This window comes from Manacus candei, unplaced genomic scaffold, assembly GCF_025592945.1.
Source record: "Manacus candei isolate 608988 ecotype Guabito, Panama unplaced genomic scaffold, ASM2559294v1 h1tg000037l, whole genome shotgun sequence".
Classification (NCBI taxonomy): domain Eukaryota; kingdom Metazoa; phylum Chordata; class Aves; order Passeriformes; family Pipridae; genus Manacus; species Manacus candei.
The window spans coordinates 3148578-3176396 of NW_026138085.1; the positions used below are offsets into that span (position 1 = coordinate 3148578).

At 46.8% G+C, this 27819-nt stretch overlaps 1 protein-coding gene across 2 annotated transcripts; it reads right to left on the minus strand.

Moving 5' to 3' along the window:
- Nucleotides 1-683: 683 nt before the first annotated feature.
- Nucleotides 684-27819, minus strand: UBE2D2 (ubiquitin conjugating enzyme E2 D2). 2 transcript variants are annotated; one of them, XM_051793755.1, is made up of 7 exons: nt 27458-27819; nt 18862-18925; nt 13981-14012; nt 13812-13889; nt 13615-13720; nt 3917-4010; nt 684-2374 (listed from the first exon to the last, which is right to left on the minus strand). In XM_051793755.1, exons 1-7 carry the CDS (start codon nt 27479-27481, stop codon nt 2329-2331), a joined length of 444 nt encoding a protein of 147 aa, XP_051649715.1. In that variant the 5' UTR covers nt 27482-27819; the 3' UTR covers nt 684-2328. The 2 variants fall into 2 exon arrangements, with proteins under 2 accessions (XP_051649715.1, XP_051649716.1); XM_051793756.1 differs by lacking the exon at nt 27458-27819 and adding an exon at nt 26474-26816.

Below are 27819 nucleotides of genomic sequence, written 5' to 3' on the forward strand. Positions count from 1 at the left end.
CCAATTGCTAAAGCCAACCAGGTCTGTCTCAAAAAATCATTCTTGGGAGGCTCCATTGCAAAGCAGGTAAAGAGAATCCCCCCAGAGCTCCTCCCTTGTCTTTCTGTGACCCCATGGAAAAACAGGGGAGGGCAACCCTAAGAGTAGCTCAGTTGGTCAGAGCATGGTGCTAATAATGACAAGGTTTCATCCCTGCATGGGCCATTCACTTAAGAGTTGGACTCAGTGATCCTTGGGGGTCCCTTCCAACTGAGAATATTCTGTGATAAACTGTGAAACTCCCCCACTGAGGTGTTTGCTGAGGGTCCAGCAGGAGCACAGCCTGCACATTACAACAGGTCAGTAAAGGCCAGGCTGACACAAACCCAGCCACCAGCTTGCACTCCAGGTTTGCCAATGCCACAGGTGTTATCCAGAGTCACACCCTGCCTTCCCAGCATTCCAGACACCAAGAGTTGAGGGAGGCCCGACCCGAGGCTCACAGCCCTGCACAGCAATCTCTCCCCCTCCCCTGTAGCTGTCACCCCTCAGCCAGGACACACGTGCTCCATGCCTTTTCCAGCGAAGCCACTCTGTCCCCAGGCCAGGAGAGCAGCGTTCCTGGTGCCTCTGGAGAGGGACACAGCTCCCTGCACCTCCTGCAGCGCTGCAGACACACCCAGAGATGAGACAAGCGGAACAGGTTTAGACCAAAAGCAGTGGACATTTATTCCTCGTTTGTGCAAGAGTGTCAAGATGCATTTGGGAATGGCTGGGACAGACCCTGTGGCCGGAGAGCCAGCGGCTCCAGCCTCTCCTGCCCGATGGCTTGGGTTACAATTCTACTAAGAGGAGATAAACTTGCAGACTCACCTACTGTCACACCAACGATGCTGGCAAATACACTTGTATACAAAGAAAAGTTTCAAACTACATTTTTTTTGTTTTTCACTAGATTCAAGTGAAGACTTTGTTCCAAAAAAAAAAAAAAAAAAAAAAGACACATACAAGTACAATTTAAAACTGTATGAACATTTGCAAATGTTTAGTGCAAAGTAATTATGTAAAAGCTACATTTTATGAAAGTTTGTGCTGATGTGTTTGGTAGGTTGTTTTTTTTCATTTTTTTTACCCTTTTACATCCATTTTTTTTTTTTAGTTACATAAGGTTTCACTTACCTACAGTACATATGCATTGTGTTAGGTCCCATGCAAGTGGGAGTAATACCATCAGGCTTTGTAAAATGTCACTCTGATTCGCATTTAGTAAACTGCTTATTTGGTTTAACAGTCAAGTTCCTGGCACACTACACATCCTGATTTCATCTAAGTGCTCAAGCTCCTGTTTGCCTCTTCAGGTGCCTTGTGTGATGCAAACCAAACTGCTTCACGACTTCAACCCAAAAGTTGGTTTGTTTTTGTTTTTTTAAGAGAAATCCACCGTTAGTTTAAGCCTGTAACAAACTGCTCTGAAAATTAAAAGCCTATTCACACAAAGTTATATGTAATGACTGTAGTAATCAGTTTATTACACAGATTAATCATTCTTGAACGTACAAGCTCCAGGGGAGCAGTTGGGTCTTTAAATACACACAAGTTTTCTGTCAAATGGATTTTTTTTTTTTACCCTTACATCCAGAAAGACCTAAGCAGTTAAAAAACTTAAGAAAAAAATAAGAGCTATTAGCTAGGTATTAACTGAGAAACCACATACAAACCAAAAAAAGTATGAAGGGAGGGAGAGAGTTGAAACAAATCAACATCACTTGATGCACTAATAGCTCCAATCCATTTAAATGGTGACCGGTTAAACTTAGACCTTAAACACAGGATGTGGGTACAGTTTCTCATTGGTCATAACATTTACCTAAGGTGTAGGTCCTTCAGAATAAAATGAATACAGAAACAGTTTCAAGTTCTTCACCTTGCTTTTCATAACTGTTATGAGTTTAAAAGGATTCCACTTAAAATCCTTCATGGATCAGCAACACTGTCCCTAAAAAAAAAACAAACCTCTGAGAACCACCAGGACTCTTCCCATTCCCATCTGATTACCCAATTTGAACTCAGCAAGGAATGCTTTTAGGCTCACAAAGTTATGACTGAAGAACCAGCTTTTCACACACACACTTCTCTGCTAGGAGTCAATGTTGGTACGGGGAAATACAGTATTTCTAGTTTGTTGTTCCAAGTATGTACAACACGCAGCACTGCTGTATCAGGTAAACATGTGCACAGGGGAAGATGAGGCGTGGGCTCATAGAAAGCAGTCAAATGGAAATCAAAAGGACTTTCTCTTTCAGAGTTCCCCTATCTTTATTTGTAGAGGTTATCCAATAATTTCTTTAATTACATCGCATACTTCTGAGTCCATTCCCGAGCTATTCTGTTGTACCTGTATGTACAAAAAGAGGATTTATTTAACGTGGCATCTGCACAGTATTCCAGCTCCAGCAGTCTAGTCTACACATGGCATGAACTCACACTCTCTACAGTACACTATCAACAATTTGTAACATTTAAGAGCAAAATTAAACACTGAGTAAACAGGGGGAACAAGAAAACCCAGGGTGCTTCATGGAAAAGAAACACCTGGTCATGTTTACAACAGGAGTATGAGATCTTTGTGACTGGAGCCATAAAACAGAGCAAGGAAAGGGCTGAGGGGAAAGGATTCTCAGGAAGGCTTTACCTGTGCATCCCCTAGCCCCTAGGAAAACTTACTGCAAGGTTTCATTTGGACATTCTGGAATAGATTTGTGTGTCCCTGCCATCTCCCCCCTTCTAAGTTAAACCCAATACCTGCCATTGACTCATCTGCCCAACCCCAACAGCCCTGTTCCTTGCTACATATTTGACTGTCATTTTTTGATGACAGTCAGGACACAGTGATTTGTCCATCAGAATTGTTTTAGTTCTGAAGGCACAACAATTCCCAACCCCCCCGTGGCTTTTGCACCCAAATACCCTTCACAGCCAGAGGAAGCTCAGGATACTTGTGTAAAACAAAGCAGTTATGATTAACTGCACTGATAAAAGCTTCTCTCTGACAACCAGTTGTTCTTATTCTACAGAATTAAAAGAATAAGATACGTACAGCCAGAATTTTCCTATAGTTATGCACACCAAGTTGGTTTGTGTTGGAATTTAGTCCATAGACAATATTCTTTAGCTTAAGGAATCTGAAAATCCACTCCTAACTCTCTCCTTCCCATCACTGCTCAGAGACTACTCAAGCAGCAAGTCCTTATGGTTAAGCCCAAAAATTTGTTACCTTATTTTTGGAAAAAAAAAAAAGAAAAAAAAAAAAGAGGAGTCCTGCATACTTCAAGTGCAGACAGTCAGTGTTCACTGCATCTCCAAAGAGGTGCTGCTGCTCTTGCAGCTCTCAAAAACAGGATGCATGAACTTCTCTAACACTGCTCCTCAAGCATGCAGTAGACAAAGCAAATTTGTGGATCATTTTCCCTTCCCTGACCAGATCTGGGAAGGAACAGAGAGGTAGAAAGTGTTTACAATGGTCATTAAGCTGTTAAAGTGCTCATTAGCACTAAAGCTTCTCTGTACAGAAGCTTGGGAGTCTTCCTACCCCAACCTCTACACCACTTGTTCTTCCCTTGTGCTGTCAAGTGAAGGAGAAACAGGGAGTTTTTGTTATTTCTTTGTATGATTCCAGACCCAGAGCTGCCATGGAATATTCTCCCGTTGGAGTAACTTGCTCTCCCTCTGCTGGCTATGTGGGATTAAAGCAGCTCAGAGAGTGGCATTACAGATCTCAGGGAAAAACAAAAACACCCCTAAAAAGACCACAATTAGGGCTTTGATTTGCCTTTTTTTCCACTCTTTTCCAAGAATTGGGGCCTTTCAGTTCCCCTTTACTGTGTAAGTGTAGATTCTGCCCTGTCATATTCCACATTTTTTTGGTTTCCATACTTACTTTTCTCTATCTGTTTTGTAGATCCGTGCAATCTCAGGCACTAAAGGATCATCTGGATTGGGATCACACAACAGAGAACAGATGGACAAAAGTACTGGGGAGAGAAAAGAGACACAATTAGTTTCAGTGCAGCTGAGGACACCTGCACAGGTCAGCCCATACCCTTCCTTCCCCTCCAGCCAGTAGCATCAGCAGCATTTATTTAAAATTCCCAAGGAGCAGTAATCCCAGGTACATCAGTTGAGTGATTCTGAACAGAATCACTTACCAGTGAACTACACAAAACTTCACATGACCACAATGTCACAAGGAATACCCTCCTGGATAGGTGTGTCCAGCAGCAGCCATGTCTATCTGAACCCACACGTGAGAGCATTCTGGGAAGACTTCCCTGCTTTTGCACCTGAAATTCAGCTTTTCCCTACACCAGACACCTCACTGTTAAATGACCTGGAGCAGCACTAATCAAAAGTCAAACAGCAGACAAGTCCAGTTGAGATGAATTAAGAAAGGGCTGTTCACAGCTACTTAAGAATCACAGAATGGTTTGGGTTGGAAGGGACTTTAAAGCTCATCTCATTCCAACCCCCTGCCATGGGCAGGGACACCTTCCACCAGACCAGGTTGCTCCAAGTCCCATCCAACCTGGCCTTGAAGATCTGCTAGAAAATCCACCAGTCTTGCAGAGAACTAAGAGGCTTTACCCAATTATTTTCCAAGCATAAGGAAGATTGAGATGGATTAAGTGTAGTGTAATATTCAAAATGACCCAAGAACACCCAGCTGCCTGCACTGCTCCCAACCCCAGAGCCCTAGAACTTGAGTGTTTCACTATAAATATATAGTGCCTATATCCCAGAGGCCACATCCTGCTCAGCTGAGTGACAACCTCATCCATACAAGGAGCCAGGGGACTGCTGCAAAGCCACAAATAGCACACGGACATTCCTACATTCACACCAGAGAGGGGAGGAGAGGAGAAGGCAGGGAGTTACAAGCAAAGCATATTGGGACAACACTACACCAGGCACGGCAGGGACATCTTGCCCCCCTCCCAGAAATGCCAAACATTCCCTTCTCTCTGCCTGTTTGGATCAAACAGTGCCACTCCATATGTCCCTTCACCAATGGCAGCGACGCGGAGTTGTCACAGTGCAGCCTCCGAGCAAGTTGGAGATGACAAGAGTGAGGAGTCTGAAGACACTAAAACACAAATCTGCTCCAATTTCCATCACTTGCACGAGGCAGCTATCCACGAAAAATGAAAGGAAACAGCACAAAGCCCCATAAAAACAACAAAGGAGTTAAGACAGGTTAAAACACAGGCCACAAAAAAAGATCACAGAATGGTTTGGGTTAGAAAGGACCTTAAAGCTCAGCTCGTTCCACCCCCTGCCATGGGCAGGGACACCTTCCACTAGTCCAGGTTGCTCCAAGCCCCATCCAACCTGGCCTTGGACACTTCCAGGACTGGGGTAGCCACAGCTTCTCTGGGCAACCTGTGCCAGGGCCTCACCACCCTCCAGAGAGAAGAGGTTAACAGGTGTGATATTCATTGGAAATGGAGAAGAGGTTTTTTTCCAAGTGGGACAAAAGTGAAAGCTTCCCTACATCTGAACTGAGTGTGCTGCTTGGTGGTGTGAGCACCAAGAACACAAAAAACCACTTAGTTCAGTTTCCCCCCTGTTTCTGTAGACCCTTCACTAATCAATTCTCAATTCCAAGTTCAAAGCATTTAGGGAAGGTGTGGTAATAAAGTGGCCTTGATTTAAGTGAACATATTTCTGGTTCGGAATAAAGATCAACCTCTTCCTCCTTTTCCCAATTTTCTACTGTACACCTGTGAGAGAGTTAAGGGCTCAATTATCCTCTACCATAACTGGCATTTGGGCTATTTATTGAGCTCCCTCTCAGAACACAGTTTCAGAGTGTGAGGCAGGCATGTAGAAGCAACTAGTCCTGAAGTGCTGTTCCTCAGCAAGGGACAGAGCACATTCAGCACCTGTAGTACAGCTCCAGCACCAGCTCCTTTCCCCCACATACACTGAGTAAAGTGTTCAGTAATGGGACTCTGACATATCCAGCTGCTCCCAGTCAGTTTAGCCTCAAAACAGCTGTTTGTCCAGCAATTCTCCTGTAGCTCATTCCTTTCTGTCTGTCAGACTCCACTGTCCTGATCACTTGAGTTTCTTCAGCTGTAGGATGAGTGAGACACCTCAAACCTGTCCCCTGCCTTCACCAGAAACAGCAGGAAATCCAACCCAAGTTTTCTGGTCAACTATTGTAACTATTCTCTCAAGTTTTATCTTACCACAGCCTTTAAAAACCAAGGACTTTTCAGAACAGAGTGGCTCAGAACCACACTGCAGGCCTGGCCAGTGCTCTCAGCCCACCCTAACACCCCTTTTCCCAACACTCAGCAGTTCACTTTTCAGCATCACTCAAAAAACACTGAACAAAAATGGACCCAATCATTTGGCTTCAAGCTGCACTGCCACATTCATCTGCTTTGTTTAATTTTTTTAAGTCTTCATTAATCCAAACTATTCTCATTACACTTGTTCTTGCTGGTGACTTCATTCCATTTTTATCTGTACAGCCCCAGCAAGAAGAGCATTTTTAACCAGTTATCTAAACTAGTGTAATTTTAATATCCTGCTGAACCCAGCTATCTGTCCATATCAATTCAGGAAGTTTCTCTTGAGGTTTTCCACTAGAACATTGCACATACACACCTTTTAGACCAACCAACATAAGGAGCCTCCAGACCACTATGGAAAAACCCCTTGGAAAAGGCACCTTCTCCAAGTTTCAAGTGCAAGAGTAAAGAGGAAGCAATCAAATATGTCAGTGGTGTATCAGAGCAACTAATTAAACCAACACTATGGAATTAGAGACTCACCAGACCACCCTCCTCTGCAATCAAGTATTACAGCAATGAGCTCCACAGCAAAGCCTTGACATTTACTACTCAAATGACTACTCTATTGGTAGGAGACAATAAAAAAGTTTCCAAAAAGCTTTGTAACCACAGAATCAAGCTGAATAACTACACAAGGCAGGTAAGTGACATTTTTACACCTTGTCCTACACATCCTGCATGACCATAGGCAAAGCATTATCAGCTTGACAGCATCCCTTGGAGTCTCCCACTGGAAGGGATGTACCACAAGTGTGCACTCCTTGAATTCAAGTCTGGATTTTTGTCAGTAACTGCAAAATAAACTTTACTTGCCATTGATTCAAAGGGTTCCTCCCTTGAAACAACTCTGTACAGAGTTGTTTCTCTTCTCTTCACTCCTAGCTGTCAGAGTTGCCCAGTCTGCAGCAGAACATTAAGCAACTCAGAACCACTATCAGTTTAAAGCTCCCTTTCACTTCAAAATTGGGTTTGCTTTGTTTTATTTCACTCACCAGGCAGCCTACTGACCTCCAACCTTTCAGCTGTGCTCCCTATCTATCTCTGCAGACAACAAATACAACCTAGTCTTCAGTGTGGTTCCTGCTGCCAGGAACTAGCACAGACCAAGTACTTCATAACACCAAGGGACTGGGAGAACCAAACTCATCAAGCAAACAGGCTGACAACAAAGTGGTTCTAAAAATGGGCTTAGCTTCCCCACAGAGCAGTGAGAGAAATGCACCTTCATCAGGCAGAATGATCACTGAAGAGTTAATATTAGACTGCTTGAGAAACATGCAGAATACAGTCTACAGTGTAACACAGCACAACTGGCATCCAAGTTCCCAGTGCAAGACTTGCCTTCACAAAACACTCTGAAGTTCAAGCACAATCTCTCCAGGCAGAAAATCCTGCCATGGACAGCTTGTCAGCAGGATCAGCTACAGTTCAGCACAGCATGATCCACCTCCCCTCCTCAGCAGCTGCTGTGCTCTCACACCTCCCAGGCCAGCTCACCCACCCCAATGAGCAACTTCACCTTCCTGCTTCTGCCCCACCTCAGACTGAAGGGGTGGGTAAGATGCAAATTCCACTTGTAAATTCCGTGGCTGAGGTTCCTCTGCCAGGAAGCAGCTCAGGACAACCCATGACAACAGCTCTCCACAGGTCCTTCCAGCAGTAGCCAAATGAGCAGTGTGGAACACAGTTTAAAGCCCTACTGGAACATCTATTGGCTCATCCAAATTTAAGAGGCATGTTAAAGTTCCTGGAACTCAGAGGTAAAGAGACTCTTAAAAGCAGCTGATCTCCACTTCCTCATCTTCCAAACACAACCCCCAGATGATTCACTTTGTCTGCAAAGCCTGACTGGTCTAATATCCACCACTCCAGCCATCCCTGACAGAGTACCAGCCACTACAGATACTGCTGTTTAAGTCTAGCTGGAATTCCAAACAAACCTGCTCCAGTAAAGCACTCATCCATGGGACACTTCAGGGTAAGGAAAAGCAACTGAGGAGCAATGGAATCTCCAGCTGAATCACAGCAGGGAGATGAAAAGCACCGATTTTTCCAAGGTAATGAAGCTATCCAGAAGAAACGACTGGTGTGTTCTGATCCAACAGCTGCTTGGTGCACTTACTGCTCTCCAAAGAGGAGCCAATTTAGAATCCACCCAGGAGCAAGGGTCCATCTCTAAGCAAGCACAGAGATTATTTAACAAACCCTTTGTTGGTGCAGAGTACCAAGAAAGTGCTGAGATGGTTGCTCTGCATGCCAGACTGCCAGGACAGCAGGATGACACTTACTCAGCTCTCTGTCTTGGCTGGAGTCACACAGGAGTCTCAGGATCACCTTATAATCAAAAAGGTCATGCACTGACATGGAACAGTTGGATAACACAGGGAAGCATTGATTCCTGGCCATCAGCAGTTCCCAGCAATGGCAGCAGCCCACCCCACCTGCTGTCCCAGGGGAGTGATGAACACTGTGCCCATAAGGTCTTTCTGTGGAAAGCCATTTGTCACCTCCTGGAGACCAGGAGACAGTGCTGTGCCTCCTGATCCAGCAAAGTCTCTGAATATGAAACTAACAGTGTGTCAGCTCAGGTTTAATTGATTGTGAAACACCTCTGCCAGCAGAAATATGAGCCTTGGACACAACACTGCTGAGGAATTCTGAATTCCGTGTTGGGGGGTTCATTCAGCTGTCCTGCTTCCCTCACCAGCTCCTTCACTGATGCCTGGCAGCCTCCACATCAAGGCCCACTGCTACTTCCACCTCTATTCCTCAAAATCAGGAAGCAACCTGATTCCTGGAAGGAGCATTCTCCTATACAATCACTGCTTTGGAGTTTCAGGCCCCAGACTCTTGAAACTTTTGAGGCACACAGCTGTCAAAGAGTTTTATCAGCACTGACAAACATTAAGCTTTTAACTTTAAACATGCTGAAAACACCACTGGTCCAACAGCTTCAAATGAGTGGCTCCTGGCTGTGAACAGGCAAGATGCACCCAAATAAAATTAAAGCAGCTTCAGACTCTGCTCCAGTTCAATCCTATTTCTTAACCACAGTCCCATTTCCAACTCCTCCAGCCTCTTCCCCAGCCCTACAGGAAGTGTACCTTTAAATCTGAGCAGTTTAAACTTCTGGCTTCAAAGCAACTTGAATTCCTGCTAAGTCAGTTCAACAATTTCTGGTGACAAAAGAAGAAAAGTTAAGTGTTGCCCAGTGTACCACAGACTGGTTGAGGTTGAAAAGGATCTCTGGAGATCATTTTGTCCAGCCCCCTGGCTCAAGCAGGGCCACCTAAGGCAGGCTGGCCATGACTGTGTCCAGGTGGCTTTTGAGTATCTCAAAAGGCAGGAGATCCCACAACCTCCCAAGGCAACCTGTGCTGGTGCTCAGCATTCTCACAGTAAAAATAAAACACAAAAAGGTGTTTCCTGCTGTTCAGAGGGACCCTCCTGTGCTTCAGTTCATGCCCTGTCACTGGGCACCACTGAGAACAGTCTGGTTCTGTCACCTCTGTACCCTCCCTTCAAGTATTTACAGACACTGATAAGGTTCCCCCAAGCCTTCTCCTCCAGGCTGAACAGTCCCAGCTCCCAGCCTGCCTCATAATGGGAGATGCTCCAGTCCCTCCATGGCATTCATGGCCCTTCACTGGGCTCTCTCCTGCCAGCCACACTCCTCCTAGCACAAACTTCCTTGGAGCAACATCTGGGAAGCTGCACAAGTGGTTAAACTATAGTTTTGAGAGTTGAAAAGCAAAAATGGGCATTTCCCTTACAACCCCAACTCAGCACATCATGTCACACCCATGCTCTGTGACAAAGCCACCCAGTTATGTGGGTAAGTGCTACAACAGGCAAATAAAAGTGCCAAGAAGACGATCAGAAACCAGGTTCCCAATTTTTAAGACTGCACTGTGAAGGTCCAGTTCATTTAGGTCGTTGGGTACTTGGGAAATCCCACACAGTAAGTCTCAGTTAAGCAATTCTTGAAGAGCAGCAGCACAGAAAATCCACAGCACACTGGGCATGGAAGTTTGGACAGCAGAGCTGAACTCTGCCATGACTGAGGCTGAAGTTCCTCACTGCCCCTCCAGCACACTCAAAACAGGTTCCATGAGTCACTAGTTACAACACATGGGGAGAAGTGGGACAGGACAGAGTGAGCTGTCTGACTTTCACTGCAGAAGTACTTCATGATCAACTCTTGCACATCTCCTTGTCAAGTTTAAGAGAAAGTGTGGGGTTTTTTTCCCCCAAAAGTGGTTGGGAACAGCTGTAATTGTGTTAAAATACTTCATTCTCCTGTTTATGGCAACAGGGATTCCTATTTGTACAGACTTGGAGATAATGTTTTTAATTTAAGCCTACACATTCTACTTAAGCCTTGTAGTTCAAATTGCCCACCAAGGTGTGGTTAAGACTGTATTTTGAGATGATTTATTCTCCAATATGTATTCTTTAAGGAACACTGAGTAAAGAATTACTAATACAAGCAAACCAGCTGTTCTACTGAGACACTCACTGTTGTTCCCCCAAGTCTTCAGAAGCTGTTTTAACAATTCCAGGAGGGACAGAACAAAAGCCCAAAATGCCAGTCACCTGTCATAGCCACAATCACTTTATCAAGTTGCTTACAGAGGGCTCCAGAGTGTGAGGGGCCAAGACCCTTCACCAGCAAACTGAGATGATTAACTACCACTGACAAGATTTATCACTGCCTTTTCACCAAAAAGTGACACTTTAAATCCAAAGGAAGTCACTGCACACCCCTTCCCCTCCCTCCTTGGAGGTTTAAGGTGTAAAACACGTTCATGTACCACACATTAACTGCAACATAACACCAAGCCCATCCAAGCTGCTGACAGTGCTGCCTCCCAGCTGCCTCAGGAGGAAGCTGTGCACGATAAGCTTTTTCCTAGAAGGACTGTTTCTAGTCTTTCCAGATTTCTCAATCAGTAGAAAGCACATTTTTTTTTTTCAGCTGTGCTCTAGTTATCTGCTTACAGATTTTAAATTCAAACAGCTTGCTCCCAGTAGCATCCCAGTTAAAAGGTGGCACAATTTAGGAAATACTCTAAGAAATCTACAACACAAATACTAAATTGCTGCTTTGGAAGGGATGTGAGCTTATTGCTGAATGTCTTAAGTCCTGTTACTCACTCTAAACTACCTAATCCAACAGCTTTTCCTGCTAGGAACACATCCATTCTTTGACAAGGCTGATCAGTCACTGGAGAGCTGAAACAGCCCCAAAGTCTGTCATGACACATTCTAACCTGACTGAACACAAGATTTCAGCCCTAAAAGACTCAAGTTGCCTTTGTGCAATTTCTTTACACTTGTTCCAGATGGGACCATCAGCTCTTTGCTTCTGAAGCTGAACTCTGCTTTCTGTGATTCTGAGGAAAGTATTCCCAGTTTCTGTAAAGTCACCTATAAGAATTTGCTTTGCTGTTTTAATTCCTTCAATAAATGTACCCCAAGGGAACTGGGAAAAAGATTTTCTCCCAGGTTAGAGCTGTATGGATGCTTTGCATGTGCAGCAAAGTTTGGGTACTGAATGAACTTCTCTTCAGTGAGTGAGAAATGATCAGCATTACAGAGCCCCCTGACCCCAGCAGGCACTCACAGGGGGCAGTGGAAGGGACACAGTGGCACAGAACAGCCACCCTGATCCCACAGAACTCCAGCTGAGCCAGGAGGATACAGTATAAAAGGGTAAGGAAAAAAAGGAGTCCAAAGCAGAAAACAGAAGGAGATGTTAAAGCATATTGCAAATGTATTTGGGCAGCAAAATTAACATTAGGATGTATTTTCAGTCCACTGCTGCCCTTAACCAGTCTCTTGAATTCTTGCCCCATCTTTTCCCAACTGTCCCAATTCCAGTCTATCTCCCAGTATTTTCAAGCATGCTGTCTATCACCCCACTGCCCATATGGCCACTTTAGACTCCCTAAAACAACACACATTCTGCCCAGTTATACAGCAATTAAATCAAACCAGAACAGATGTCAGTGCTTGGTGCTAACTTGGTGCTTCCAGGAGCAGCCAGTACTGACTGAGAGCACTTGTAAGGAAATTACAGCAACCTGACAATCATTTTCCCTTTACTGACACCATTTCTTCAGTTCTTTCAACTCACAACAAAGACTTTCAGCCTCGTGCACGAGCAAATTCACTTCTGACAAGAGACAAGGAGATACTGTTTTGCCTTTCCAACTGTTTCTACAAATGCCTTTAGCTGGACAGAGAAGGTGGGAACTTCTGTGGGTTCAGGGAAAGAGAGACAATGATGATGTCCAAGGGATGTACCAGAAATCACCTGCCTAAAGCAAAAACTGCCCAGAAACATCACAGGGAGTTGGGGAGAAGGAGAGGGCACAGGAAAGCCTCAGAGCAGAGACATGATGTGAAGGATAATGTCATCAATGTGGCAACTGCAGCGTTTGAGCACAAGGACAGTGTGAAGCTACAAAACAGAGGAGTTGAGACATGGCCCATGCACAGGGTAGATTCAAAATATTCCTAAATAGCCATGGCTAGACCTACAAACTTGATCTACAGTTTATAAATCTATAGTTTCATTAGCCAGAAAAATCAATAAAATTCCAACCTGGGTCTTCTTTCAAGCATTTAAAGCCTCGTATTTATAATAAATATGAATTCTGCTTTACCAGGCAAAGGATACATTCCAAGCTAACCACTAACTCAGTTCACAGGGTCCAAGATATTTTTAGCTAAAAAAAGTCAAGATAGTGCAAGCTAGTTAAGTTTTATAACATGCTTTAGCAGTGCATGTCATTGAAAGCTTTGTTTAAAAGCTGCCAACACGAAGTTATGATGTTTCCTTGAAAAAGGGTCTTTTAAGATGCCAAACAGTTAGACAAGTTTAGAACTTCTTAAAACTACAGCTGCTCCCTTACATATTTTACTTGGTGTGTATTCTGAACATTAAAGTCTTTCATTGTCATTAACTAAAAATATATAAAATTTAGCCTAGTGTCAGTGTTCAGACTCTGAGGTGAGGTGGCAGAAGTGTGTACTCAGTGCAGCAGGACTTATCTGATCCACTGGCAAAGCTGAGGAGTGTCCCTGTGCCCCAAGGAAGATGGATATCCCGAGCATCCTACACTCAGGAATTGGCTGTCAGCTCCAGGCAGGGTCACACTGAAGCAGTGACCACAGAAATGGTTGATGCCAGCAGGAATGCAGTGGTTTTTACATCCCAAATCAGTACTTCATTTCAGCAGAGTAACATTAAAATGAGCATTGGAGGTACCTTTTGAAATAGTTAGTGCTGGGGACCACTGTGACCGTAGAATATCAAGACAAATGCTGCCATTACTGTTAATATTTGGATGATAGATTCTTGTTGTAAATGCAACCTGCAGAAGAAGGAAAATTTTCAGTGTAGGCTCACAAATATATACATCAGACCACATGGTAACGGATGAATTTATGGTAGAAGCCACTCACCTTAGGTGGTTTGAAGGGATAATCTGTTGGGAAGTGAATTGTCAAGAAAAATACTCCACCTTGATAGGGACTGTCGTTCTGTTAATGAGAAAGAATCATTGCAGCTTGAGGAGTTATTACAAGACAACCCACCATAAAAAGCCATGAGCATCAATTCTCTCATACTTACTGGTCCCATTATTGTAGCTTGCCAATGGAACACTGAAAGAGAGAGAGATTTACTTCAGTTTGGAGAAGCTCAAGTAATGATCTTACTTTCTTCCAGACAAAGCAGCACAGAAAAGTCTATTTTCAAAACAAAGCCTTCTGAAAGGCTGCAGGGAAGGGAGCCAAAGAATTAAACAGACACAGGGCAAAGTACTCAATGCTCCACAGCCCAGGATTGCTGTGGTACCACACATATGCCCTGCAAAAATCCTGTGACAATTGAAATCCAGACAGTCCTAGGCAACCTTTCAGACTCAGAACTGTGAGTTTAAACTCTGCAGTTTCTAATGAAGCAGCTGAACCAAGTTTCCACGACTGCCCTGTGAGGACAAAAGGTACATGATGAGCTCATACCTGCTCTCCTCTCAGAACCCTGGTCACACAGAGAACAAGCCCCAGCTCTGTGTACACCACATGTACAGAGGTAATTTAAGCCACTGCTATCCTCACTGAACTTTTAAGCTTAGTCTCTCCACAGAGGCCTCAAGGTTTCATTAAAGCAGCAGAAAGCAATGTCTTAAGAGAATGCAGGAGCAACAGTCTGCTCCAGACTCAGGACCAGAATGTGCTAGGACACATTTTAGGTTAAGTGGACTAAAGTTAAACCTCACTCATATGCATCTGTCCAAGAGAACATAAATCTGGTCATACAGAGGACTTGTGAAGAATGTTGTCATGCTGGAAAGGAAAACAATCCAAGCTGATAATCTGTATGAGGCACATTAGGGAGTTCTTGGAGTTCCTGCATCTCCAAAGCCTCCAGTGCCTGGGCAAGGAGCACAAATTATTTGGGAAATAGGACCATGGAAGCTCCCCTCAGCATGGATGTCAGCTACATGGCACCTTCAGACTGGGAAGCTGGAGGTGACTCCAGTTGTTGCTAGGGAAGCCTTCCAGACACAAGATACGTGGTGTCTACAGCTGTCAAGACTACCTGGGCCAGAAGTTAGGAGTGGTACTACCTGTTCTAATCTAGCATGAGCAGTTTTTAATTACACATGGTACAGGCATTACAGCTGGGAATGATGTCATACAAGGAAGAAGGAAAAAGGCAAAGTGGGAACAGCCCTGCAAGGACAGAGGAAGTGAGTGTTGGGTTGGAGCAGGTTTGTTTTAATCTAGTCTTACATTTCTATAGGAATGTGGAAGTTTCTATACAGTTCAGCACTCGTGAACAGCTCAGAAATGATTCAGAAAGATCTTGGCAGCTGATTTTTTTCCTTTTAGAAAGGATACCTGAGCTTAGAGCCCTCAGCCCATTTCCCTACTTAAATATCTCCTCTCTCAGGAGCTTGGATGCAGCAGCCTTTCAGAAACTACATTCAATGCAGAGCCAGGAAAGAGAGACAGCAGATCACATGTCCATATGTGGCATTCCCCCCCTTTCAAGGGGTTCAGCCAGCTTCCCAGGAAGTGCCTGTCCAGCTGCAGGTGACAGGGAGAAACCTGGAGCAGAGGACAAAGGGGCAGCAGGAACCCCATAGGGAAGACTGTGGCCAGTCACAGCAAAACCATCAAAAAATCTCACAGGCACCAGTAGATGCTGATGAGATTTACTGGAGTGCACACAGGCACCACTGAAAAGAGAAGTTCAAATAACCATCTATCGTCTTAAGCCCAACAAGAAACCAGAAAGAAAAACATTTCCACAGTGAATCTTAACTTTTTGAAAGCTCCAACCCCAGGCTCAAGCAAAGAGCTTGTTTAACCTAAGCTTTAGATCCTCACAATATCCAGGACAAGTCTGATGAACGACAGGATGGATTTGACATGCAGAGCTTATTCCAATTGATTCTTTCCTTTGAAATCACCCATAAAAAGGTATTTACAAAGTAAGGGGGCTGCTGACTTTCAGTAGGTAAGCACAGGTACATGTCTGGAATAGCTAAGCCACTGGAAGCACACCAATGTCATCCAGTCCCAAGCAGATTTCCAAAACACAGGCCAGAGGTGGGTGGAAAAGGGCTAAAACTACATTGCCAAGAAAATCCCATTCCTACAGTTAACAAGGCAGGAAGAGCTCTTCACTTCCCAAAGTTTATGAACTACAGGGATGAGACACTTATAGCTGGGGACAGTTTGTATCAGCTGAAGTAGCCACAGGAGAGCACTTTGCAAGTACAGCATGTCCTGAACATCAGGAAATGTCACTCTGACAAGGCAGCCAAGGCACACCTGGGGCACAGGGATTTGGGAGAAGGCACTTTGCTGCTGCTGCCACTGCTATCCACTTACACACCCCCGAACTGTTGCTCTCAACAACTCAAGTCTTTCATCAAAGGTCCTTCAGAAAGGTGGCACAAGAAGAACTTTTAGTAATTTAAAGCTTTCTGTGCTCAGCAGTAACTTTCCACCTTCTCTGCCAGACAATCGTCATCACCTTTGATAAGGTTCTGGAAACCACAAAGCAGTTTATCGGGGCACAAATCACACTCGCTAATTTAAGGGAATAAAAGCCTCAGCCTGGCTCTCCATCTTAGTCATTTCTTTTCCATGAAACTACAAACCTCTTTGAAACACTATTTGGAAAGCAGAAATAAGTTGTGAAGTCACTAAAAGCTTGACCCTACTGCTAAACACTCTCAAAGCCAAGCTGAGCTTCCACTTGTTTGACAGTTCTGCTCAACAGTAACACCCCCACTAATTTCAGTATTTTCATTCTCAGGTTTCAAGTGGGTTTTTTTTTAAACTAGGTCTACATTTCTGTAGGAATGTGGAAGTTTCTATACACTTCAGAACTGCTGAAGTGTTCAGAAATTATTCAGAAAGATCTTGGTGGCTAATTTTTTCCTTTCAGAAAAGGACACCTGAGCTCAGAGCTCTCAGCAAACAGCTGGAGGGTTTCCCTACTTAAATATCCCCTCTCTTAGGAGCTTGGAAGCTTTGCTGACAGTATATCAGTGAGAGACCACATTGAAAAGCTGGATTTGCAAGTGTTCTTGTCTCACTGCAAACATCCTACTGATCTTGCTCACCTAAGCTATGACAAGAGTTTGATGGTGCTATTAAAAAAATAGTTGAGTATAATTTTAGGCTTTCTGGTGAAAATGAAGAAGATGGTACAACCTGCAGAACTGCTGCAGGTTAAAGGTGTCTCACAGAAAACCACCATAATGTACAGGGTATCAGTTAAGGTGCCTTATTCACAGCTAATAATGGCCTGGAGCTGTGTCAGGGGAGGTTTGGGTTGGATCTCAGGAAAAGGTTCTTTCCCCAGAGGGTGGTTGGGCACTGAACAGGCTCCCCAGGGCAGTGTCACAGCCCCAAGGCTGCCAGAGCTCAAGGAGCATTTGGACAACGCTCTCAGGGACAGGGTGAGATTGTTGAGGTGACCTGGGCAGGGCCAGGAGTTGGACTGGATGATCCCTGTGGGTCCCTTCCAACTCAGGATATTCCATGATTCTAATCAAAGCAGACTGGGGAACACCACTTACAACTAAGGTAAGAACCAGCCACATAAACAGCCTGAAGTCAAGTCACACGATGTATCTTGTCCTCCCCTCCCTGGGCCAAAATACAGGCACAAGATGACAGTAGATCTTCTTACTATAAATCAACATTAGATAAAAAAAAATCAGGGTAGGATTTTAAAGAGCTGCTTTTTTCCTGCTTAACACACCTCCTCGAGCTTCAAAAGGACAGAACAACTGCAAATCACACCTCGGGAGAGCAGCCTGGCACAGCAAACACCAGCTGATGTGGAGGCCAAAGAGATTGTCTGAGGTTGTCCCCTACCAGGAGCTGGCAGGGCACACTGATCTGGGCACAGGTTACAAACACAGAGACAGAATGGTTTGGGTTGGAAGGGACCACAAGGATCGTATTTTTGCACCCCCTGCCATGGGCAGGGACACCTTCCACTAGCCCAGGTTGCTCCAAGCCCCGTCCAGCCTGGCCTTGGACACTCCCAGGGATGGGGCAGCCACAGCTTCTCTGGGCAACCTGTGCCAGGGCCTCACCACCCCCACAGGGAAGAATTTCTTCCCAATATCCAACCTAAACTTACTCTCAGTCTGAAGTTATTCCCCCTTTTGCTGTCACTATGGTTCCTGATGAAGTGTATGATTTAAGGATGCTTCTCCTGCATCTCCTCCCTCATCCCTAAGCACCCATGTCCCAGTCAGGCCACAGGTTAGTCATGACAGCAGAGTTTAGACATTCTGGTTTTGCTTATTGAGAAAGCCACAAGAAGGATTCCAAACCAAGTGAAATTGCTTGAAATCCTGCCTATAAATTCAAAAAACAAAACCAAACCCAACCAACATTACTTCATGATTCAAGTTGTAATTTGTCCACATTTTCCTTCCAACCACATTTTAACCTCTCAACCTCAAGGTCTACATATAACCCTCTTCAAAAAAAAAAAAAAAAAAAAGGCAGTGTTACCCAACTGCTGTGTAAAACAGAGCTAACCCTGACCTTGCTGTACTAGCAGGAGTCCTGGGAGTAGATTGTTTTAGTTCTACAAGAACACATGACTGCACCATGTACAGTTTAGATATCCAAGTGCAGAAAGCTGTGGGCAGGTGCTTGCTGGTTTGGCCACAGAGCTACTGAGGTTTCCTAACTCCATCCAGAATTCCAGAACAGTTAACTCAAAAGGTGTAATTTAAGATATGCATCGAGTTGTCCAATTAATAGAGTGGGAGCAGCATCAGTGATACACAAGGAAGGTGTTAAAGGGATACAGAAGAGCAACAAATTTCATATCAGGATGGGGAGCAGTATCTAGTACTCTAACCAGAAGAAATAGAAGGGTTCTCCTTGCTGAGGTGCTGGACATCCTGTTTTAGGAGGAAAGAAGTGGCAGAGTGCAGGTGTCTGCTGAGAGCAGGATACTTACTGTCATCCCCAACAGGCCCTGCTGAACACTGTGCTGGAGGATCACGTGCCAGATCGTTCAACTCCTACAAAACAGGAAGAGTTCAGTTCATTTCGTTTCAAAAACAACCATGTTATTGCTAAAAAGCTGCTGGTGGCAACTCTGGCAGGGTCACAAAACTAACAGCCAGGATTTTGGAAAGTAAAGCTGCATCTTCAACCCAGGAGCCACGTTTGGCACCTGCCTCAGTGACCTGTGCAGGCTGCCCAGACCCGGAGTCACAGCAATCTCACCATGTCACAGGGTCTGCTGGGTTTGCCTGCACTGTCCCAGCATTACTGAGGCATTATATCCTCCACTGTGCCCAGGTCACAGGGAGATAAGGTGGCCTCAATCCAACAACTCTCTGTATCAGCCTTATTTTATCCCCTCTATTGTAACAGTTCCCAGACTGCTCCAGCTACAGTGATCCAGTTTATCACCTCCACAGCCTGCCTGCAGCACACACAGCTCCAGTAACCTGGGGCTGGTTTGCCTCCACACAAACACATCACTGACCACAGGGCAGGGGGAAATGGAATAAAACACAAGGCCTTCCCTACCTACAGACCTGAATGGAAACCCTCACTTTTCAGTGGCTGTGTCAGTCAAATTTTCCTCTGAAAAAAATCCTATTATGAGTCTGAGTGGGCTGAGTAATTCACAGTACTCCTGAATTATACCAAGCTTCAATTTGAAGCAACATTTTAGCACAGTTCAGAGAATTACTGTTACCAGCAACTCACATTAGCCATTTTCTCAGGAAGTGGATGTTTACTGGAAAGTGAAAATAGAGTAAAACTTTAAAGACAAACTTTACCTGCCCCATTTCTGGCTCAGCCACTGACCTGCTTTGCATGATAGGCCCACACATATCAGCTTTTTTCTGTCCTAGCTCAGTCTAGAGAGCTGAACACACACCAGACAAGGATTACAACTAAATCTAGTGCTCAGGAAACACTTCCATGCTGTCCCTGGTCCGTTGTTCGTTCAGCTTTTCACCTCCCAGCAACAGTCCACAGTGAAGTTTCCATACCAGGCTTTTGGCAGACAAAACATTTAAGGACAATGTTTAAGACAAGCTGATAGCAGGAGTGGAAGAGGTTTGTCACTTAAAGGCCTTTTGTTATTTACAGGCAGTGAGTGATTAAACTCTTGAACAGATGATCTCTGGGAATTCCAGCTTCTACTTCCCAGGAACTGGGAGGCCATCACTAAGCAAACCCTCTCCAGTTACAACCCCGGAATGCTGCCATACATCAAACAGGTAAATCTCTGGGTTTCCCCCTCTGGATGCAGTGCAGATCCAAAGCTTCACATTCCCTGACACACACACGAGTTTGGTTCAGCTCTCAGAAGCTCCCAACTGCTGAAGAGCCCAGCTGGAAATCTCCTGACTCACCAGTCTATGGGAGCTTTTGTGGAGCTCCTGCTGAGTTTCTTCCACTTTGTGGTTCAGAACAGACTGGGGCAGGAACAGGCACTGCACACACAGCACCTGCTCAAGAGCCTCCTCCATCCTGAAGGTGGAGAGAACATCTCCAGTGCTCCATGTGCCATCTCTGAAAGCCCTCTGGAGTTGCTCCAGCAGCAGCAAGCCAGGAGACACCCTGCACCACCAGGGCAGCACAGGAAGGTGCAGACACTACACACACCTTCCTCGGGGTCAGTCCAGCCAATGAAGGGAGTCTCCACATGAAAACTTAAAAACAGGAATACACCTACTCTTCCTCAAGTTGTATAGAACACAGTCCACTTCCAAATGCTACTGGACTCTAATTTTCTGGAAAAGACAATTTAATGCTACGGTATTCAAAATCACAAACACACTCATTAAAAAATATTCCTTGCCACTTCTCATCCTGTTTCATACATCAGTACAAAGCATACACTAAACTGTAAGAATCCACATTCTCCATGTAGTACCACAGCCCACCATGGATTATATTTATGAACACACAACATGCAGCTTCCCTACTATACAGGGGAAATGGTTACAAACAGGAGCTTGGACACACACTCCACCAGTTAGTAGAATACACATAAAGCTGCCCTGACATTCCCCCTGTATCCTGCTGCCCAAATGCACCAAGGGCTTCACCACACTGGATTCAACAGTGAGACCACAAGGTAACTCTCCAACAGAGGCAGCAGTGAAGTTCAGGTAGTAGCAGCTCCACTTCTCATCAAAATACTATTTCACTTCCTACATCTCCAGTTCCAGCTAGAAAGGAATACTTTGGTGCCCTGGGTATTATCTCAGTGGAAAGCCATGACTTACAACAAGCACTTGTACCACTTGTCTCAGTGACAAGGTGGCATTTCAGGTTCTGCTCTACAAATTCACAGAGTGAAACATCACAGATTAAAAGGCCCATGTAAAAAGCAAAGTATAAGCTCCCTGTGCCTAGAAAAGTTTAGCACCAACTCCCATTTCAAGCCCCTGCAACACAAAACCTCCCATATTTTGTAGAACAACAGCTTGGAGAGCAATGAGGAAGTTTAAGACCCCTCTGGAGTGCAGGCACCAGCTGCCTCTGCCCACCAGAGAGGCAAAATGGATTTCCTGGCAGGGCATGGATAATCCCTTTAACACACCATTCCCTTCCAGCTGCTTCGAAGACTCCCACTACTCCCTGGTCAGAGCTGCAGAGCCAAGTTTAAGGACAGGAATGGAGCTGCATCTATCCAGGCACACACAGAGGAGCACCCATGGCTGCTGCAGAGCCTAACCTGTCCCAGAGGTTACTTTGCCTTTTGCAGGCTCCTGAGCAGTTCCCAAGGCACTGCAAAAGCACAACACTCGACCCAGCAAGGCCTTTGCTTCCAGATGTTGTTGCTGAGGGAGGCTGAGAACCAGCTGGTTTGTGTAACTCGGAACAAATGACTCCAGAGTTCCCATAAAACTGGAGCTCGTAGCACGTGGTGGGTTCAGTTACAGTCTGGTACCATCTACACGGATCTGATCCCAAACTGTTCTATTCCCCTGTGATCCAGGAAGTCAGTGATCAAGCCTGATCTTGACCACACTGATATTAAAACAAAATCTGAAGCCAGTTCCCACTCCAGACAGTTCCTGGTCCTTAAGCACACAAAGAAGGTTTTGCTTTAGGAGCTTACAAGTGAAGGCTCAAGCAGCCTTTAGATCAAATTCCAGTTTGAGTTACTCAGCTCCCAGGGGCTCCCTCACCCCGAGCTGGGTTTCCAGCTGAAGGCATCCTACAGAATTTAAAGTTTCTGCCACCTCCCCTACAGCAAAACACCCCCAGGGCTGGGCCCACTGCTGTCCATCCTACCATTAACCTGACCCATCTCACAGCTATTAATGAGTCCCTCAGCAAAAATGAGGAAGTGGAAGCACAGCACAAAGCAAGGTTCAAGGTGTCCTGCCCAAAGGCCAAGTTGAATGCAACTACTACAACTAAATCCATGAAGGACATACCCTAAAAACTATAAAAGTCACACAAGAAACTGATGGTTAGGCTCCAAAATGAGATTTAAATGTGCTCCAAAGTTCCCAACAAACCAAATCCTACTCAGGGGTTCCATGAAAGCATTTTAAGGGAGATGGAGTGTGTTTATGCCACAGACCCCCCCAGCTGTGCTTCCTGAGTCATGAAAGGCATCAGCTGCCAGCGAGGCCTCGGGGCTCACAGGCAAACCAGTGCCACCAGCCTTGCTCAGCCCCACACTACCCTCCATCCCTCCCCTCCTACAGTTCTCCCATTTCCCAGGAGCTTGAACACTGCCTTGAAAACACACCTCAATCCAGGAGTTCACAAACTGCACAAGAAGCTTTCAAAGAACTACCAAACCCAAGTGGTTTAGGTCTCAAAGTTTAACCCTGCACATGTTTCAAGTTATAATTGTAAGCTCCAAAGACATTTGTTAGAGAAGTTCAAATTTATTCCTCTAGACAACAAATCCCTCCCCAGTCTAACACATTCCTGGTAAAACCTGCTCTGGCCAGAAGACTAGTTTTAAGGATTAAGTTAATGCTAACTAATACAGCCTTCAGTAAGAATAACCAACCTAACTGGCAACCTCAAGAAGCCAATCAGGTGAGTAAAAAGTCAGCACCCTTCAGCAGTCAGCTCCAGCAATTTTATTTGGTACATAGCAGAGCTCCTTAAATCCACTCCAACACACTAGATGTATCCCTCTAGATTTTCCAAAGTCCTCTTAGCTTGGACTCCATGGGCTTTCCACCCTGCTCCAGTTTGAGCTGCTTTCACATTCTATTTTACTCAGAGACCGCATCATTAGCTTGATTATAAACCTAATTTCTGCCTCAGGTTGCTGCTGTGAGTGAAACAAGCTTTCCATCTGCCTTTAGCAAGTCTACTTGCCCCAAGCCCCCGAACCCTTCAGCAACAGGCAGTGTAGGGTGATGTTACAAAATCCTGACTTATGTAACCAAAAAGGAACTCGCAGCCACTTAGCCATGAATTGCTCCCAGCTCCCAACAGAGCAGAGCCAAGCAATAGGGAATCAGGGCCAAAGTCAAATGGATCACACCCAGCCTCACCTCAGGACCCCAGAGGGCAGTGCCAGTCCCTGTGCAGGACCCACGGGGCAGGAGGGTGGGAACAGCCTCTGCGCCTTCCCTGGACCAGCAGCACCTCCCTGCCAGGTGCCAGAGCCTGGCTCCACCTGGCACTTCCCTCAGCTCCTCTCACCCAGCAGCACCAGGCAGTGCTCTCACGTGTGCACCAAGGTCAGGCCACCAATTCCCTGCCACATCCATAGGGGCTCTCCTGCCTGCAGACTACGATTCCCGAGCATCTGCCATTCTAATGCTGCTATCCTGATTAACAGCAGCATTTTAATCCTTCCCTTTTGACAGAAACTCCTTTTGCAATGCTTGCAGTGGCTCAGATCCTCCAACTTTGACTCCTTCCAAGACTGCAGAAGTCAGAAGGCAACTGAGCAGCATGAAAAGACTCACGATCACAGCAATAACCAAGGTAAGTGTTATAAACACACTCTGATGTAACTGTCACCTTTCCTTCTTTATTTTTTTCAAAGCCTGCACAGGAAGAAGACCAAAGCAATGTATAACTTCCTCCTGGGGTAGAGTCTGAGTATCAAAACACCTCTCCAGCTAACAGAAGCCTCCCAGCCTTCCCTGTACACAAGCTCTCCAACACAGATGGGCTGTGCTGGCAGCTCCACACACACAGCGAGGCCCAACGGAAGAACCCAGTTGCTCCCACTGGCTGCTGTACAGAACTGGGAGCACTGAAATAACACAGTTTGCTCAGCACAGGTAGTACAACTACAACTCAGCACACCAACTGCACCACTGACCTCACATCCCACCCACGGGCAGGGCTCATTTTGGCAGAAGTGATGCCTAAGCATCCCCAGAGGTCGGGCAGCTCTGGACTCCAGGACTACAGCAACTACCACCACCCTCCTCCACAGCTGAGCAGGAACTAATGGAAGTCAGAGTTTAGTTCTGTGAAGCATTACTTGGTTTTTGGGCCTCTACACTACAAGCAACAGTAATCCACCACTCCTCTGCTACAGAAAATGCTTTACTCGAGCAGGGCTCAGGCACAGCTGCTGCCTTCCCTTCCCCCTCACCCGCCGATCACATAGGGGAGCCCAGGGAAGACAATGAGCTAACCTTTCCCTTGCTCTCCCATTCAAAGAACTCCAAACACTGCCCTAGTTATCCAGTTATAGGTATTGCATTCCCTACAGATAAGCAACACAGATGGGGACGTGGCTGAATCCAAAGTGCTTCGGCTTAAACCTTAAAATGGAAGCCATTCACTCTGGCCCTCCTGTATCCCTCCCATCCTGCCCCTGGATTGCTTCACTCTGCATTTCTTATGAATTTACCCATGATAAGACAGATAATTGTTATGTACAAACAACAATTACATTGCTGCACTTCACTGTTATCCCAGGGACTCTGCCTGGCAGCCCTGCTTACACCCCAAACATGTCTACAAGAAAGGATTTCAACTTTCAGGCCTGTGAGCCAGTAAAGGGACCCAAACAAGAATCTGCAGCCCCACTGCCCAAAATACTGCAGTGAGTAACACAGGCAGCAATCTGAGAGCAGGTCTCACCCAGGCTGAGCTCTTTTGGAGCATCTGCTCAGAGAACAGCTGCTGCTCCATGCACACACATTATCCCAGCACGAGCCTCTGGACAATCCCCAGAGCAACTGTGCCACAGGGACAGGCTGGGACAGACCCTGCAGGTTCCTCTGCTGCCTCACACACCAGCAACAATGCTGTTCACCCGGTGTAAACTCCTTGTTCCGGTCCCCTCTTCCAGCCCAGAGCAGCTCAACATGCAAGAGGCCATTTCAGGTAACACTGTATCAAAGGTTTACTCTCGGGATTTTCTCCTCCTTTCCAAGTTCCCATCCCTGTGTTATCCGAGGACACAAAAATTTTGGAAAAAGTGTCACAGAAAGGCCTTTGTGGTTCAGTATAAAACCAAAACTGCCAACAGCAAGGTCCAGTGGCCAGACCAAGCCCTGCACACTGATATATCATGACTGATACCACCCTCAAAAAAAGCCAGAGAAGCAGTTTTCCCTCCCATCCCGTCTCTGTGCTCAACTCCACAGGGATTATTCCTACTCGATCCACACTCTGCAGGCTCCTGCTCTTGCCACAAGCTGCAATAGCAAAGGTCAGAAGCTGTCTGTCCCCTCGTTATCCTGACAGGGATGGCCACCACACACTCCCAGAGCCCAGAACAACCCGGAGATGATGATAGGAGAGCTCTCCACGGGGTTTAAAATAGCCAGAGAGTAAACAACCAGCCATGATTACTGGAGCAGTCAAGGCCAGACACCCACAGCAACTCAGTGCTCCTTCCAGCCTGGAGCTCCACTCCCAGCCAACTTTTAAAGCACCTGGGCTGCTACAACAGGCAAGTTTATCTACCCCCACACAGGTTTTCTGCTGGAAATGCTGCCTCCAGCCCCATCACCTCCCTCTCCTCCACAGCCATCACCACACTCACTCCACTGAAACTCCTGGTGCTTTGCAGAGCTCACACAGCACTGCTTCGTCACTTTGAAGACTCTCATAACTCTACACAGTCCTCATTATCCCTCGGGGTTCTTAATCCTTGAAAAGCAGCAGGAAGAGTCAGTCCACAAGCACCCAACGTTAACAAAGACTCAACACATCCAGCTCCTCTCCTGTCACAAACCAGTCTGGAAACACAAGTGCTCTCAGAGCGTTGACTCCTGACCCTCAGCTCGCACTGAACTACAACCAAGCAGCTTTCCCGAGTTACCTGACAGGGGATTCACTGTCCCCACAACAGCCCGGTGTGCCCCCAGCCACATTTACCATGGTCAGCATCCACTGCCACACTTCCCAGGTCTATCGACCCACTCCCGAGGAGGAAGAAGTATTCCCAAACACCTGTGAGCCCACAAACACTGTGGAACACTCCTCACAGGACCCAGGGGATCCCTAAAGTAAGGGACAGAACACTGCAGACAAGCAGCACTCAGCTGGAGCACAACTTCCTTATGTAACTCAGTCCCGGACCCTCAGCTGGAAAATCCAACACCCTAAAACCACACTCCAAATCCTCCCCTTCCAAGTGCTACCTATTCCACGAGCAAAAGCAAGGCTTCAAGCTCTCTTCCATTTTCTTCTCCACCTGAGCTTTAACCTGATCATGAAGCTTCACAAAGCCTCCAAGGTAACCTACGAGCAAAGCAGAGATGTTAACACAGACCCAACAGCACACAGAAAACCAAACAGGGCTACAATCTGAGTTTAAGTGGGTGCTGGGGGGTTGGCAGCTGGTTCTAGACAAAAATTAGATTTAGGTAGTCACTGAGAGCAGAAACACCCTGGGACGGGTATTTTCTACACCTGACCCTTGTATACAGACTCCAAACTGACAGCTACACATTTCGCTGGGAAAAGGACACAAATTCACTAAAGAAATGCAATTGGACTCCAATAACCCTCGAGTATTTTTTTTTTCCTGGTGAAAGACACTGATGATCAAGCAAACACTTTTAAGACAGCAGGGGAGCCGGGCAGCAGCGTTTTCCCAAAAGGCCAGGGCACGGAGCAGGGTTCCGGGGAGGGGAAGGCAAGGCTGTAGCTTCCCCTCGGAGCCTGCGGGATGACTCAGGCGGTAGCACAGCTCCATTAGAAGAGCTGAACCAGAGCGCCGTGTGACAGCTTCACCGTGCTCGGGGCCGCGATCCGGAGCGCTGGGACGGGCCCCGGCGGAACTTCCAGCGCGGGGAAGGGCCGGGCCGGGCCGGGCCCCCGCGGGGCCGCAGCGGCCGCCGGGCCCGCACCACCCCCGGCCCGGCCCGGCCCCGCTACCGGCGCCCCCTCGCGGCCCCCGCCCCGCCCCGGGGGGCCACGTTGCTCCGGAGGGGCCCGGGCCGGGCCCCCCTCGAACAAAGCGGGAGCGGCCCCCGCGCTGCCGCCTGGCCCGAGCCCCGCGCGGGGCGGCCCGGCCCGACCCCCCCCCCGGAGCGGCAGCCCCGGGGCCCCGGCGGGGTTATGTAAGGCGGGCGGTGCGGGGCCGCGCGGGGCCGGGCCGGGCCGGGCCGTGCGGCCCTTACCTTGTGGATTCTCTTCAGCGCCATTGTGTGCGCGAGGCGGCGGCAGGAGGGGCGCGGGCGGAGGGAGGGGGCGGCCCGCGGGACTATTTGCGAGGGGAGGGGGGAGGAGGAGGAGCAGCGCGGAGGTGGCAGCGGCGCAGCGTGGGGAGGGGACGGGGAGGGGACGGACGGACGGAGAGAGCGGAGGGGAGGGAGGGGACCGGGGCCCCCCGGGGGCGGCGGGGCCGGGGCCGAGCCGGTGTCGGGGCGGTGGCGGCCGCGGGCTCAGCGGTGCCGCAGCTCCTCCTCTCCCTCCGCCACCGCCGCTTTATGCGCTGCCTCCGCGTCGCCTGCCGCGGATCACTCCGCCGCCTCCGCTTCCC